Below are 14,742 nucleotides of genomic sequence, written 5' to 3'. Positions count from 1 at the left end.
TTTGGAAATTATTCATTTACTTTTAAATAAAAAAAATCTTGTCCATAAAAAAATATATATATATCTTTTCTCAATAATACATATTTTTGCAACAATTTCTCATCAGCAATTGAAATTTCATACCCAAATATTGCTTTCTTAATTTTGGAGAGGAGATTTTCTTGTTGAGTTTGATTATGAGGACTTTCAAAATTAGAACGGGAGTCACTGAAAGACTTCTCACCACCCCCAGTGGTAGATGAGTGTGTTGCCTGTTCTTGCTGGGCGACCTTGACCCCTGTGATGTAGCAACAAGTAATATTGTAAAAAATCCCATCAATACTCTTAACCCTTAACCAGGCAGATGGCATCACTTCTGAATAAAATTACCTGTCAGCAGCCAGGGATCAATATCCAAGCCCTGAGTCCCATTACTGGTTACTCAGGTCCATCAAGAGTATGTCCTCGGCTGACTAAAAGCTGGTGGTAACAACCAGTCAGTCATGCACCACTGCCAAATAAAGGATTAACAACCGAAAGACTTAAACTAATCACGTGAACTTTTAAATTTTCTTTGCTTCACACATGTGAATTTCTTTTTCCAATTTTTTTTCCAAAAATAAAAAAATATATAACACTTGCAACAAACAGGCAACACATATGCTAGGGAACAGAAGAAGCCTCATAATTTTCCAATTTCTTAAAACTACAAAGAAGGTATAATTTTGGGTCTAAACTTATTCCCTTACTTTTACAAAGACACGTACATAAATATACCAAAAGGACCTGTCCCCTTATAAGGAAGATGATAAAGTTCCCTTCACCCAACTAATACCCAGTCATTGTCCCTTTTATCTTAGCTCCTTATGGATGAAGGATTATCCCTGTCCCCCACCCATTGCTCAAATCAGAAACAATCCTATAGCAATAGCAACAATAAAAAATAATAAACAATAACAATATTAATCTATCTATCTACATGCCAAGGTCTTTTTCACACTCCCACCCACTACCATTTCTTCCCTCTCATCTTAGCTTCTCAGGGATGATGGGTCATCCCTATCCTCCCCACTGCCCTGGGTCAGAAGCAATGCAGCAAGACACAATACATCCACATCAAGGCTGTTTCACTAAATCAGGAACCACCCCCCTCCACATCATATCATGCAGAAAATGAAAAGACAGAAAAATCCCTTCAGGCTGTGTCAAAATATCATTCACAAATAACTTCTTTGTCCCCCATTCCCCACCCCCTCCCTTCCTTGCATCACAGTATCATTTATACACAGCCATTCTCCACTCACCCCTATCTTCTGCCTTCTCCCTTCCTTGCTCAACAGACATTCCCCTCTTACTCAACACCCCTTTAACCCCATCCATCTATCTCATCCTCAGTCATCCCCATAAGTTCACTCCCTCCACCTCTGCTTTCCACACATCTTTTACTAATCTTTCTTTACTCATTCTTTCCATAAGTCCAAATCGTTCCAATACTCTTTCATCAGCCCTATCTTCCATCTCCTTTTCCATCCCAGCTCTTCCTAACCTTGTTTCTCACCCTGTCCAACCTTGTAACCCCTACCATACTTCTCAGACATTTCATCTCAAACACATTTAAACTTTTCCTCACTGCCTTTCTTCAATTCCAGGTCTCTGCCCCTTACAGTGCTGTCAGCACAATCGCCTCTTCATAGTATCTACATCCATTTCTAAATGCCTATTTCTAATGACACTTTTTTTTATCCCCCAAGGTATTTACTTGCTTCTCTCAGTCTACAATTCACTTCCAAAGCCACTCCTCCTTTCCTGCCACATACAAACCCAAAAATCTAAAGGTATCCACTTCCTCCAGCCTCTCTCCTTTAAGACTTGCTTCAAACTCACTACCATCCTCTTACCTTGTACATCTCATCACCTTACTTTTACCCACATTTACCTTCAACTTTCTCCTATCGCATACTGTTAAGAAGGAGTCCTCACTCCTCCCGTCCTCACCTCTTCTCTGGCCATCCCATGACCTTACTGACCCGCAAGTGGTCCCATAAACACACTTAAGCCACCCAGTTGCGTGACACGACCCAAAGCTTCCTTGAGGCCCACGGGTGGGGCAAAGTCTCCTTGAGGAAATGCACGTGCAGTTCACCAGCATCGGCCAGTGATGACTAACCTGCACCAGGGCCAGCCACATGATCCACGTGATGATGAACACTGGATTCTTTGAGGAACCCATACCCTCTGTCTTCGTGAGTCAGCAGCCTAAGAACATTTTGTGTCCTACATATCTTACTCTGCCTTCATGCCAATTAGGAGCACAGGTCATGACATGCTCGTGTATGTAAAGGCTGGATGAACGCCGAAGATTCAGATCACCTCAGAGCATCACAGTGAGCCTGGCTTGTTGCTCCTTGGTGAGAAAACCTCCTCCCCCTCCTCCACAAGCAGACCAAGTTGGGATGCAACTTGAAACTCACAGTTGCCTCCTCCCTCGCCATCTCATCCCCTCCCCTATTCTTGCCCTTAGAATGAGCCCCATCATTACAATGACACCTAAATTTATTGGTAAATAAAAAATAACTCTCTATCAGTTTGCTTCAACCAGCATAATACATACCTTGTCAAACTCTGTCACTAACTCCCTTAATCCCTCCTCGGACCTTGCTATAAGTGCAGTGACATCAGCAAACAACAACTAGCTCACCTCCCATTTTTCTCCCTTTTCTTTAACCATCTCCAGTCCTTTGCCCATTACTGGGTTGGATAGAGTCAGAAATGAGGAGGTGAGGAGGAGAGCGGAGGTGGAAAGGGAGTTGGGAGACAGGGTTGATGAAAGAGTATTGGGATGTTTTGGACACAGAAATAAAGAGTGAAAAAATATTAGTAAAAGAGGTGTAGAAGGCAGAGGTGGAGGAAGAAAACATGAGGGGGCAACCAAGGATGAGATGGATGGATGGGGTAAAAGGGGCATTGGGAAAGAAGGGAATGTCTGTTGAGGATGGAAGGGAGAAGAATGAAGATAGGGGTGAGTGGTGAATGGTTGTGCACGGTTGATGCTGTGATGCACAGAAGTGGGTGGGGGATTGGGGGTGAGGGAGTATGGATGAATATTTCTATACGAGGGGAAGGAGGGGGGGGGCTGATTCAATTAAGTGGCCTTGCTGTGGATGTGCTGTGTCTTGCTACACTGCTTCTGACCCAGGGCAGTGGGTGAGATGCAGGGATGACCCATCATCCAGGAGGAGCCAAGAAAAGAGGGAAGGAGGGGGTGATGAATGGTAGCTGAATATGTGGGAATGAAATGGATGGGAGTGGAGTTAGCTTTTAACTTTTGCTACCTCCTTTGTAAGTGGGGAAAAAAAGCCGTTGGCGTATGTATGCATGTATCTATATACTAAGGGCCTCTTCTCCCTTAAAAGGGACCTAGCCAACCAAGGTGTGCATCCACCCAGGGCCCTCACATGATGGGGGCAAGGGGGGGCATATGCCTCCGGGCGGCACTTTGAGGGGGGTGGCAATTCTATCCCAGCCTTGCCTCCGACAAGGCTGATAAAACAATGATATTAAAAAAGGTCAAAGGAGTCCAGAATATTTTACCATAATTGTCGAATTTTGAGTTAGGGAGGGAGAAAAAAAAAAAAAATCCTTTCTGCAATAGGCACATTAAATATAAATTTTAATATCTGCTTAATTATTTTGAAAGTCAAAAGCTAAACTATACAGTAAGAGGTGGCAGAGAAGGGAAGTGGTAAAGGGGGAGGGGGCATTGGCGAGAACTTTGCCCTGGGGCAGCACTTAGGCATGCAAGAGTTCTACACCCATTCTTACCCATTCCACTACCATTTTGTTTCCCACTTCTCTTGGCTCCTCATGGATGAAGGATCACTGCCCAGGTCAGAAGCATACATAGATATAGATATATATATATACCAAAGGCTTTTTTCCCCACCTACACGGGAGGTAGCCAAAAGACAAGGCACAGAAACCACTCCCACCTATTCCATCCCCTACATACTCCACTCCCCTCTACCCTCTTAGCAAAATACAGTACATCCACAGCTGGTCCAACTGCTTCATTTACACAGTGATCCTCCCTCCTTATCCCCTCATGATAAATATAGACAAGGAGAAATTGTTTCTGGCTGCACCAAATTATCATCCATCCATAACTCCACTCACATCTATCTCCTACTCTCTTCTTTCCCTGTTCAACATTATCTTCTTGCTCAAAGACCTTTTCACCCCATCCATCCCTCTCATTTTTGGTGTTCTCCTCAAGTTCCCTCCATCCACCTCTGTTTTCCACACTCTTTTCGTTAATCTATCTTCACTCGTTCTTTTCATGCCTAAACCATTCTAATAATCTTTCACCAGCCCGATCTGCCAGCTCCTTTTCCACCCCTGCTCTCCTCCTCACCTCCTCATTTCTCACTCTATCCAACCTTGTAACCCCTTCCGTACAACTACATAAAAATATATATACAATCAAGATGCCGGCATCCTCATGTACCCGCTCACACCCCGTGATGCCTATGTAGGCATCATCATACAGAAGTGGTTAATACCTCCTCTAACCTGCCACAAGTGCAGTGTCATCAGCAAACGACAACTGGCTCGCCTCCCACTTTTCTCCATTTTCTTTATCCATCTCCAGTCCCCTGCCCATTACCCTCACCTTTACCTCCTGCACCACCCCATCCATGTTCGCATTGAACAGCCATAGCTACTGTATGTACTAAGCTTTGTATGTTTTGTACAAACAGTAGACCCACAGTTATATTTATTTATTTTTTTGTTTACTTTGATCACTACACCAGTGCTAGTCAGCCGTTTGGCAGAAAAAAATAATACATACATACATATACCATGGCTTTTTCCCCCTTACAAGGGAGGTAGCCAAAAAGAAAAAGGCATAAAATCATTCCCACCCATTCCATCTCTGAATACACTCCACACCCCTCCACCCTCCCTCTTATCTTAGCACCTCCTGGATGACAGGTTATCCCTGCACCTTGTCCACTGCCCTGGGTCAGAAGCAGTGTCGCAATAATAAAAAAGAAGAATTTTGCTGGTTTTTATTTTATTTTTATTTTGGGTTTTCCTACATCTGTAGGCCCGTAACCCAACGAATAATAAAAAAAAAGTCTGCCTTAACAGCTTTCCCCCAATCCCATATATCTGCAAAACCTCCCAAAGTGCCTTTCTGTCTACCCTATCATAAACCTTTTTACAATAATCATACCAACAGCTTTTTTCCCCCCCTTACAAGGAAGGTAGCCAAAGTCAAATGCATAAATTCACTCCCACCCATTTCATCCCACATACTCCATTCCCATTCACCCCCATCCCTACCTCTTATCTTGGTTCCTCCTGGATGACAAGTCATCCCTGCATCTCACCCACTGCCCTGTGTCAGAAGCAATGTAGCAAGACACAGCACATCCACAGCAAGGCCACATCATTAAATCAGCAACCCCCCCTCTCTCAGTCCCTTCATGCATAAAAGAAGACTGGAAGAAACCCTTCGGGCTGCATCAAAATATCATTCATAGATACTCCTTCAACCCCATATTCCCCACCTCCCTTCCATGCATCACAGCATCATCCATATATGACCATTCTCCACTCATCCCATCTTCTGTCTTTTCCCTTCCTTCCTCAACAGACATTCCCCTCTTTCTCATCCTTGGTTGCCCCCTCACATTCACTCCCTCCACCTCTGCCTTCTACACCTCTTTTACTAATCTTTCTTTACTCATTCTTTTCATCAACCCTATCTTCCAACTCCCTTTCCACCTCCACTCTCCTCCTCATTTCTCACTCTATCCAACCTAGTGGCCCCTACCATACTTCAGGTATTTCATCTCAAACACATTTACTCTTCATTTCTTATGTTCCATGTTTCTGCCCCATACAGTGCTGTCAGCACAATCACTCCTTCATACAATTTGCTTTTAACATCCATCCCCAAATGTCTATTTCTCATTACACTTTTTAATCCTCCAAGGCATTTACTTGCTTCTCTCAATCTACATTCTACCTCCACTCCTCCCTTTCCCACCACATTCACACCCAAGTATCTAAAGCTATCCACTTCCTCCAGTCTCTCTCCCTTAATACTCACTTCCAATTTGCAGCCATATTCTCCCTTTGTACATCTCATCACCTTACTTTTACCCACATTTATCTTCAACTTCCTTCTTATGCACACCTTGCCAAACTCCATCACTACCTTCCTTAATCCCTCCCTACTACAAGCGCAGTGTCATACTACACAGGATAATGAAAGGAACAGAGGAGAGAGCAGTGCAGTTTTGGTAAAGGAAGGAGTTGTGTAGATCAGATTTTAACCTAAGACTACTTTGTGAGAAGCCTTGTGAGAGAGTGAAGAAAATGCTCCCATGTTTAGTGTATCTGAATAAGGCAAATTACAGACTAAATAGAAACAAAGTATTAACGAGATTCCATGGAGTTGGAAAAATACTTACCATCTTTAGTATAAGTAATTCCAGTTATAGTTCCTGGAGTATTTTCTTCTAATTCTGCCAATGCAATAAATAGAGCCTTTTGTTGTTCCGAAAGCTTTGAAGGAACCTGTATTTTGACATGAACATAGTGGTCACCATAACCATGTGAACTAACTCGCTTTAAACCTTTTCCTTGCAACCTTATCCTATTATGTGACTGAGTTCCACTTGGGATCTGGAAAAGAGAAAAAAAATTATGGAACCATCTAGCCTACTGCTTGTGCACATAAAAGCAGCAACACTACATTGACAGAGGAAATCTCTTGATTATGAATGGGAGGGCTTTAACAATCATGAAAACAAATTGAGAAAGGCTAAATTTTTAAAGTATGAGAAGACTTAAAGTTTTCCACACACATGCATAAACACTTATGGAGGAAGAAGCCTATTGTTATATAGATACATATATCAATGGCTTTTCTTCCCTACAAGGGAGGTAACCAAAACAATTCCATAAAAACCACTCCCACCCATAGATTGATAGATATATATAGATAGGAATAATACATGAATTCAAATCTATCTATTAATCTATACACTAACTGGTTCCTTCCCCCTTCCAAGGGAGGTAGACAGCCAAGTCATGCACCCATCCCCAGCCAGCCCACTCCTATTGGTGATTTGTCACCCATTTCCCTTTTATCTTAGCTCCTTGTGGATGAAGGGTCATCCCAATACTCTTTCATCAACCCTATCTCCCAACTCCCTTTCCACCCCCATTCTCCTCACCTCCTCGATTCTCACTCTATTCAGCCTAGTAATCCCTATCATACTTCTCAGGCACCTCATCTCAAACACATTCAAACTCCTCCTCTCTTCCTCTTTTATGGAACATAAGAGAGGAAGAGAGGAGGAGTTTGAGTTGAAGTGCCTGAGAAGTATGATAGGGATTAGTAGCCTGAATAGAGTGAGAAACAAGGAGGGGAGGAGGAGAACGGGGGTGGAAAAGGAGTTGGGAGATAGGGTTGATGAAAGAGTATTGGGATGGTTTGGACACATGGAAATAGGAGAAAACTAACAGATACACATGCACAAACAAATGTTCAATCAATGTTCCACGGACAACACCTAGCACCATGATGATGGTCTCAAAAAAACTCCAAGCCTACCTGAATAGTTTGGTCTTCATAAACACCTTGAATTCTTGTTGCACCACCAAGTGTTGCTTGTGCAAGGGATATTGCAGCATCAGTGTGAACATCTGCTCCTTCCCTTCTAAAGTAATCGCTCTTGCTTACAGTGATTCGTATAAACACTTCTTTTCTTCCAACCTGCATTCGAAGAGTCTGACCATCTTCGACACCTGGTTAAAAATAAATTAATAAAATAAATTAATCAAATTATTGTCCTGGGCTGTTACCAGTTACCTGAAGGCTGTGGGTCTTCTGCTAATGACCAGTGGCAATGGATTAATTGCCCTAGTTCTCTCTTGCAGGAGACCGGCAGCCTCCAAGAAATGACCATGGCCATCAGTTCAGCCCACAAGTCATTCAGAGAAGAAATTTTGTGTTGTTATCTGGAAAAAATGAACGTAGGATAGTGTAGCATAAAGTGTTCTGTTTTCATGTAGTAGTTACACCTGAACAAGGATGCTTGCTGGTTGAGCAAGTTAAAGAGTCACTACTTGTGGCACAGGAAGAGGTAACAGCAATTTGAGCCCTGCCACAAGGATGCTGGACCAGGAGCATACTTCATTAAATTCCACACTACATAGTCCTCTGTAAGGGGGCATCATCTTGGCCTCCTGATAGGGGGAGTTTGTGACTTTAACCGAATCAATCATCAGTTACACCTTGGGTAACCAGTGTCCACTGCCAGGCCAATTCCATATTAGTTCTGTTTTAGTGAGAAGTGGGAGTGATTTTTCTGCTGGACTAATTTCTGTGGGATTCAGTGATCAATTTAGCAAAATATTGTAGTTTTTGTTTTGTGATACGTGTGTGTATGAGTTTTGTACACAGATATAATGTGGGATATCAGGGGTAGGTCATTGCAAATGCTGGAACAGAATACTGTTGAGACTAGTTCTATGCTGTTTGGTGGGTTGTGTTTGTGTGATGTAATGTGAGGGGTGAGTGGGCTCAAGAGTTCTTACACAGAATTGTGTGCCTATCATTTTCATATGCCGTTCCATGGAAAGAATTTTTGTTTCTAAGTATAGATGTTCTATTGGTGTTCTTTGGTTACAGCTAGTTTCATAAAACAGTGTTGTAATTGCAAATTTTTGTTTCTAAGTATAGATGTTCTATTGGTGTTCTTTGGTTACAGCTAGTTTCATAAAACAGTGTTGTAATTGCCACATAAAAATCTTAAGTACGTACACAGATTACTTCACTGTCATGATAGGATTCATCTTATTAATTTTTACCAAATCTACATTTTACATTTATGGTCTCCATACTAAGGTGTGTGCATCCCTATCTAACTAAAATTCTTATGCAATCAAGATTGAGATCCTCACCACCAACTATTTACATCAATGCTGCACTACCTCTAATGGAAAAAAAATTTACACAAATAAACAAATCTCACCTGCTGGTACTGGAACAGTAACAGTTCTTCTCTGTACAGTTTGTCCCTTTCCTTCACATTCACCACATGGATACTTATTGTAAATCCTAGTTCCATGACAATACCTACAAGTTTGTCTCATCACAAAGGGTCCTGCAATTATGAACATCAATATATATTTGATATCATGACAGTTTCTAACATGTTATACACTATAATGTTTCAATGATGTCATTAATTGTTCAGGCAATGACTGGATTTAGGATGCATACGAAATGGGTGTGGGGTATATGTATGCCCTAGCTTGGCTAATCCCATTGTAGGGGAAAAATCTCTTTGATAATTATGCATCAAATTTAAAAATCAAAATGAGTGACAATATACTGTTAAGAAGCCTGGGATGGATAATAATGAGAATGTCTTGATACATGCTGTAAAACACCTACCCTTAACCCATCCCACATCCCTCAAACACTCGTTTGGTTTCCCTTTTATCTTAACTCCTTGAGGATGACAAGTCATTCCTGTCCACCACCCACTGCCTGGGTCAGAAGCAATGCAGCAATACACAGCACCTCTACTGCGGGGTCTGACAGCCAAAGCTGGTTTATCGTCCCTACTGCTTCATTAAATGGCAACCCTCCCACCCCATCCACTCCAGTGTGGAGACTGAAGAGATGTGATCAAGAGATGCCATGGTTTATAGCTGGAGTGAGGTAACAGGAGGTGGTTAGATGTGGTTTAAAGGGGATACAGGGAAGAAGGTTACACTAAGTTGGACATGTGATGAGAGGGAGGGCGGAGTGCCGAGGATGGTGGAGGAAATGGAGATATGAAAGAGGCCAGATGGAGGCTCATGAACATGGAGAAAAGCAATGCAGCAGGATATAGTAGTACAGTAAACCCTTGATATAACAGATGATATGAGGGCAGGGGTCTGTCATTATATCTCAAGATCTGTTATAACCGAGGATCCGTTATATCCGATGCCAACACTGGACAGATCCGTTATATCCCAAAGTTTGTCCGGTACTAGAAATTGGTAGGATTAGAAATTACAGTAAACCCTTGATATAACAGACAATATGGGAACAGGGGTCTGTCATTATTTCTGAAGATCAGTTATAACCAAAGGATCCCTCACTATAATGGATGAAAATCCATTATAGCGGGGGTTTGTCCGGTCATGTTTTTTGTCCGTTATATCCGATATAGGGTATATCGAGATCCGTTATATCGGGTTTAATGTATTCAGACCTGGAAAATTTAGTACTGGACAGAGCAAGTTGGAGGTTCATTACAAATCTGATCCCAAACAGGGAAGCTGATGAACTATATAAATGAAGACCAATGGCAGGTAACTGCCAGTGGCAGTCCTGCAAGATGGGTTGTAGACAGAATCATCTCCTGGATGCCCATTTTCAAACCCCATCAACCCCCTCACCTCCACCTGGAGGTGCAGCCCTGTGGGGCTGGCACTGGCTCCCTAGACCATACCTAAGATCTTTTCTATCGATTTCAACTACATCTCCCCCACCTTTTCAAGCAAGGAACTGACAAGTGGTGACTATTCCCCTCCACATACTACTTTCAGATGGTGACATTGGAGCAATCCCATTCTAATATAAAACAAACAATAATCCCAAGTTTCTTCCCCAAGAAATCTATGAGAGGGTCCTGGAACCACTACCAGCATTTGTGGGGTTCCAGGTATCCAGTCTGAGAGACTCAATGCAAAATTTATAATCAACTTCCTTGATACCACAAACAATAATTCCATAATCATACATACATACATACATACCATATTTTCCGGCTTAAAATGCGCATCAGGTTATAATGCGCACCCATGCACTTCGTTATCTCAGTACACAGATAGCGCGCACCGACGTATAACGCGCATGCCCGATCGCCATCTAGCGAGAGAATCGAGTCGGAACTACATGTACCGGTATATGACTCATGTTGTGCGTTGGTCCCTTATTACTTTGTAGCTTAAATAGTTTGTAGGAAATATGATCTAAAAAAAGTTTATTGAAAGTAAAATATACAGAAAAATTTCGGGATTTTTACAGAAAATGTTCATTTTATATCTTGAGGAAATAATTCGTCTTTACCATTTTTTATTTAATACTGAAACAAACTACAGACTGTTTCGTTTTAGCTTTGAACCTGCAATGACAGTGGTGAAATAGGACAGTCTCTCATCGAGGTGATGTTTAGTTAATATAACTCCCGAAAGAGGGTGTTGTAGTCGGGTGTTTGACACGAGTTTATGAACGGCCGCAACGGAATTTGTACCATACCTGAAGTGAAGCAACAAAGCCAACATAAAAATTCAAACTAGGATGCTGTGAACATGGGCAAATATCATGAATATTGATCATGTTTCATGGTGTTTAGGCCTATTTAAACATGAAAAATAAGATACCAAATATTTATATACGGTAGCCCATGCTGGCGTATTCTTTCATGTCACCATGGCTGTTCTTCTTGTTCTCACGGAACGTCACGCAGAAGTGAGCCGTCCCGACTTTGTGACGGCCAACATCGTCACGTTGTTGTGAAAAAAAATTACACACACAGCCGCAGAATTTTTATCGTAGGCCGTAGATAATGCGCACCACCAGATAACGCGCACCCCCCATTTTTAGGGCCTTCCAACGGAAAAAAGTCGCGCACTATACGCCGGAAAACACGGTATACCAAGGCTTTTTCCCCCTTACAAGGGAGGTAGCCAAAAAGGAAAAGGCATAAAATCATTCCCACCCATTCCATCCCTGAATACACTCCACACCCCTCCCACCCTCCCTCTTATCTTAGCACCTCCTGGATGTCGGGTCATCCCTGCACTTTGTCCACTGCCCTGGGTCAGAAGCAGTGTCGCAAGACAGCACATCCACAGCAAGGCCGCTTCATTAAATCAGCGACCCCCCCTCTCCGTACCGCCATGCATAAAAGGAGAAGACGGGGAGAAATCCCTTCGGGCTGCGTCAAATTTTGCTCACACATACTCCCCCCGCCCATTCCACCCCATGCATCACATCCATCATCCATATACAATCCTGTGGTGGGGGAAAAGAATACTGCCACCAAGTATTTCCACTTGGATCGTAAGAAGCGAGAAGAAAGGGACGGGGAGTGGGACTAGGCATCCTTCTCCTTGTAGCCCCACAGGGGACATTCCTAAACGAAAAAGTAAAGGCATAAGAGGGTCTGGGAGTTTTCGGAACAGCACCCATGATCATAGAGTAGGTTAATATGGTGTTCTCTCAGCTGAATAAAATTGTATGGCATTGGCTAGGTTCAAATCTGCAAAGAACATCATCATAGTAAAAGGATTACATCCCTTGAAAAAACATTACCTGTGGAAACCGTTTCCATTCCTGTTCCATTACAATAATGACATCTGCTTGGCTTTGTTCCTGGTTCACATTTGGAACCTGAACATTTTGGACAAATATCAACTGTGTTTAAAGTTATGTCTCTGTTAACTCCACGAGCTGCTTGCGTGAAATTCAGGTTAAGTGTTACCTGAAGAAAAATATACACAATTATTAATGTATCTTAATCTTAACTATTTTATATGCCTTCTCATTTCTGATTGAAACATTTAACAAGATAAATCTCAACTGGAGTATATCTATTTCATGTGCTGTTTGTGTGAAATTTGCAGTGTTACCTGAAGAAAAACAATGTTATTATATTCTAAATTATTTTGTTTGCAGAAAGCAAACAAAATAATTTCAGACAGGTATTTCAGACAGTATTTCAGACAGGTACATTTAAAAAAGTGGTTGATAAGGCATTAATGGACTATGTAGTGGTATCCAGGAGAAGAGTAGGAAGAGTTCTGGATGCCCATGTTCTTGGAGGAGAAAGTGGGGGAATATCAGATCATTTTTTGGTGGAAGGTAAGTTAAGAATGGAGGATAAGTGGAGAAAGCGGAAAAGGGCAGAAACACAATGATGTCATGTTTGGGGGCTGTGACGGGATAAGATACACAGTCAGTCTGGACGTCATTAGTGCAGTCAAGGGTCAGGTCATGGAGGGTAATACTTTGGTCAGGTCATTTACAAGCATGAGGTCAACAGCTCTGTCAGCAATTTGGATGAAATGTACAGTAACCTAACAGCTTTCACTCTAAATGCATAGTGCAGGGTGATCTAATAGGTGTTCAAGTGGATCAAGGGCTTTAAAAAGGGGGATGCAAACAAGGTCATCATATTAAGACAACAGGGCAGGACTCACAGTACTGTATTCAAAATGGACAAATTTAGATTTAAGGGGGTACGCAACACCTGGGGGGGGGGGTGAATTTGGTCAAGATATAGCATTTTTCAAAACTGTGTTCAAAATGTTTGTATTCCATTTAGAAATAAATCCCGACAAATAATTTTCCAGCCACGCGCAATTTAAATGTATTGGGTGGGTTTTAAATGGACGGAGTTAAAGGCGCAACCCACACTAGAGGGAGGCGTGCCACTTAGGACCTTCAGGCGCATCGAATAACGCTGAAATTAAATTGAATTTACGCTCGCCCAATGCTTCTACGACCAGTATGAGGGTGGAGGGGAAGGGAGGAAGGTGGAGGGATAGCTCTTGCCAACTTTGAGCTCAGCTGGACGTCAGTTACCTACTAGCTTTGAAAGAAAAAGTATGCATGTCTCATGAGCTCTCCTGGCAATATATTACCTTAGCTAGTACATATTACTCATTAGTACAGTCATCATGGGTAGCAAAAAGAACATCTACAATGACAAAAAAACAACAGTTAAAGATGGCAAACAGTCAAAGACGACTAGCCTAGACCTCACCACCTCTCACTCCACCACTGCCCTCACTTCCACCTCTCTCAACATCTGTAGCCAGGTTCTACACCATGAAGTACTTTATTCATCTCGAATACAGCAAGAAAATTAGATATTAGTTATGAAATTGTACAGAGGGGAGATAAGAATGAACGTGAATTTATGATTGTGGAGAAGAGCAGTTTTTTGCCGTGGATAAATTCGCTTGTTAGATGCCAGTGTGGTGAGAAGATGTATGTTGAAGTGATAGGAGAATGTGGAATGGTGAAGACATTTCAGGCAGAATGAAAGTTGTGCTCTGAAAAGAGCAAATGGTGTACTTCACCAGGCAGTAGAAATGAAAGTTATGAAGTACATAACAGAGTTGTGGAGGCCGGCTTACTCTGTGGGGATGTTGCAATACCAAAAATGTGCATGGCAATGAACATGAAAATGATACATCACAAGACGTTTAGTAAACTTAGCCATCATATTATAGAGACCAGCATAAAGAAGTATGAGGAACTCTTGGAAAAAACAAGGGAATATGTACATGCAGCATTAGAAAAGGAAGACCAACTTTACCGGAAGTAAAAGAAGTAAAAGTTACTATCGATGGTTCGTGGAGTAAGAGAGGATTCACTTCCAAAGGCACCCACTGCTGATTAAAATAAACCTCTTTCCAATGATTTAGATACCCCAAAGACCCCCAGCAGTGAGGTTTCATATGAAGAAACCGACAAAGGTGCAAAAAAGCAAATTATATGATTGTGCCGTCTGTGCGTCACCACTACTGCGATATACTTATACTTTAGTTTTTCATTATTTAAAGTACTTATAATCAAAATATGTTGATGATTTTTACTGTACTTATCCATTATATAATAATAATTAAGCCATGAAAAAATCAGTCAAATTGGTGAAAGTATAAGCAAGTTAC

The 14,742-nt window shown here is 41.9% G+C and overlaps 1 protein-coding gene across 2 annotated transcripts in view; it reads right to left on the bottom strand.

The window, feature by feature from the left end:
- The window catches only part of LOC143024664 (dnaJ homolog l(2)tid, mitochondrial), a 28,115-nt gene that overhangs the window by 4,906 nt on the left and 8,467 nt on the right, over positions 1-14,742 (bottom strand). The window contains exons 4-8 of one of the 2 annotated variants that reach the window (XM_076183638.1): positions 12,377-12,545; positions 9,033-9,164; positions 7,610-7,803; positions 6,462-6,675; positions 124-277 (exon numbers count right to left, since the gene is read on the bottom strand). In XM_076183638.1, coding sequence (XP_076039753.1) covers positions 124-277; positions 6,462-6,675; positions 7,610-7,803; positions 9,033-9,164; positions 12,377-12,545 — 863 coding nt within the window. The remainder of the gene's footprint in view (positions 1-123; positions 278-6,461; positions 6,676-7,609; positions 7,804-9,032; positions 9,165-12,376; positions 12,546-14,742) is intronic. The other variant, XM_076183647.1, reaches the window with a different exon arrangement.

Source organism: Oratosquilla oratoria, chromosome 1 (assembly GCF_046742065.1).
Source record: "Oratosquilla oratoria isolate Oo_2021 chromosome 1, ASM4674206v1, whole genome shotgun sequence".
Classification (NCBI taxonomy): Eukaryota; Metazoa; Arthropoda; class Malacostraca; order Stomatopoda; family Squillidae; genus Oratosquilla; species Oratosquilla oratoria.
The sequence above is the reverse complement of the archived record's forward strand: the minus strand, read 5'-3'. Positions and strand labels throughout refer to the sequence as shown.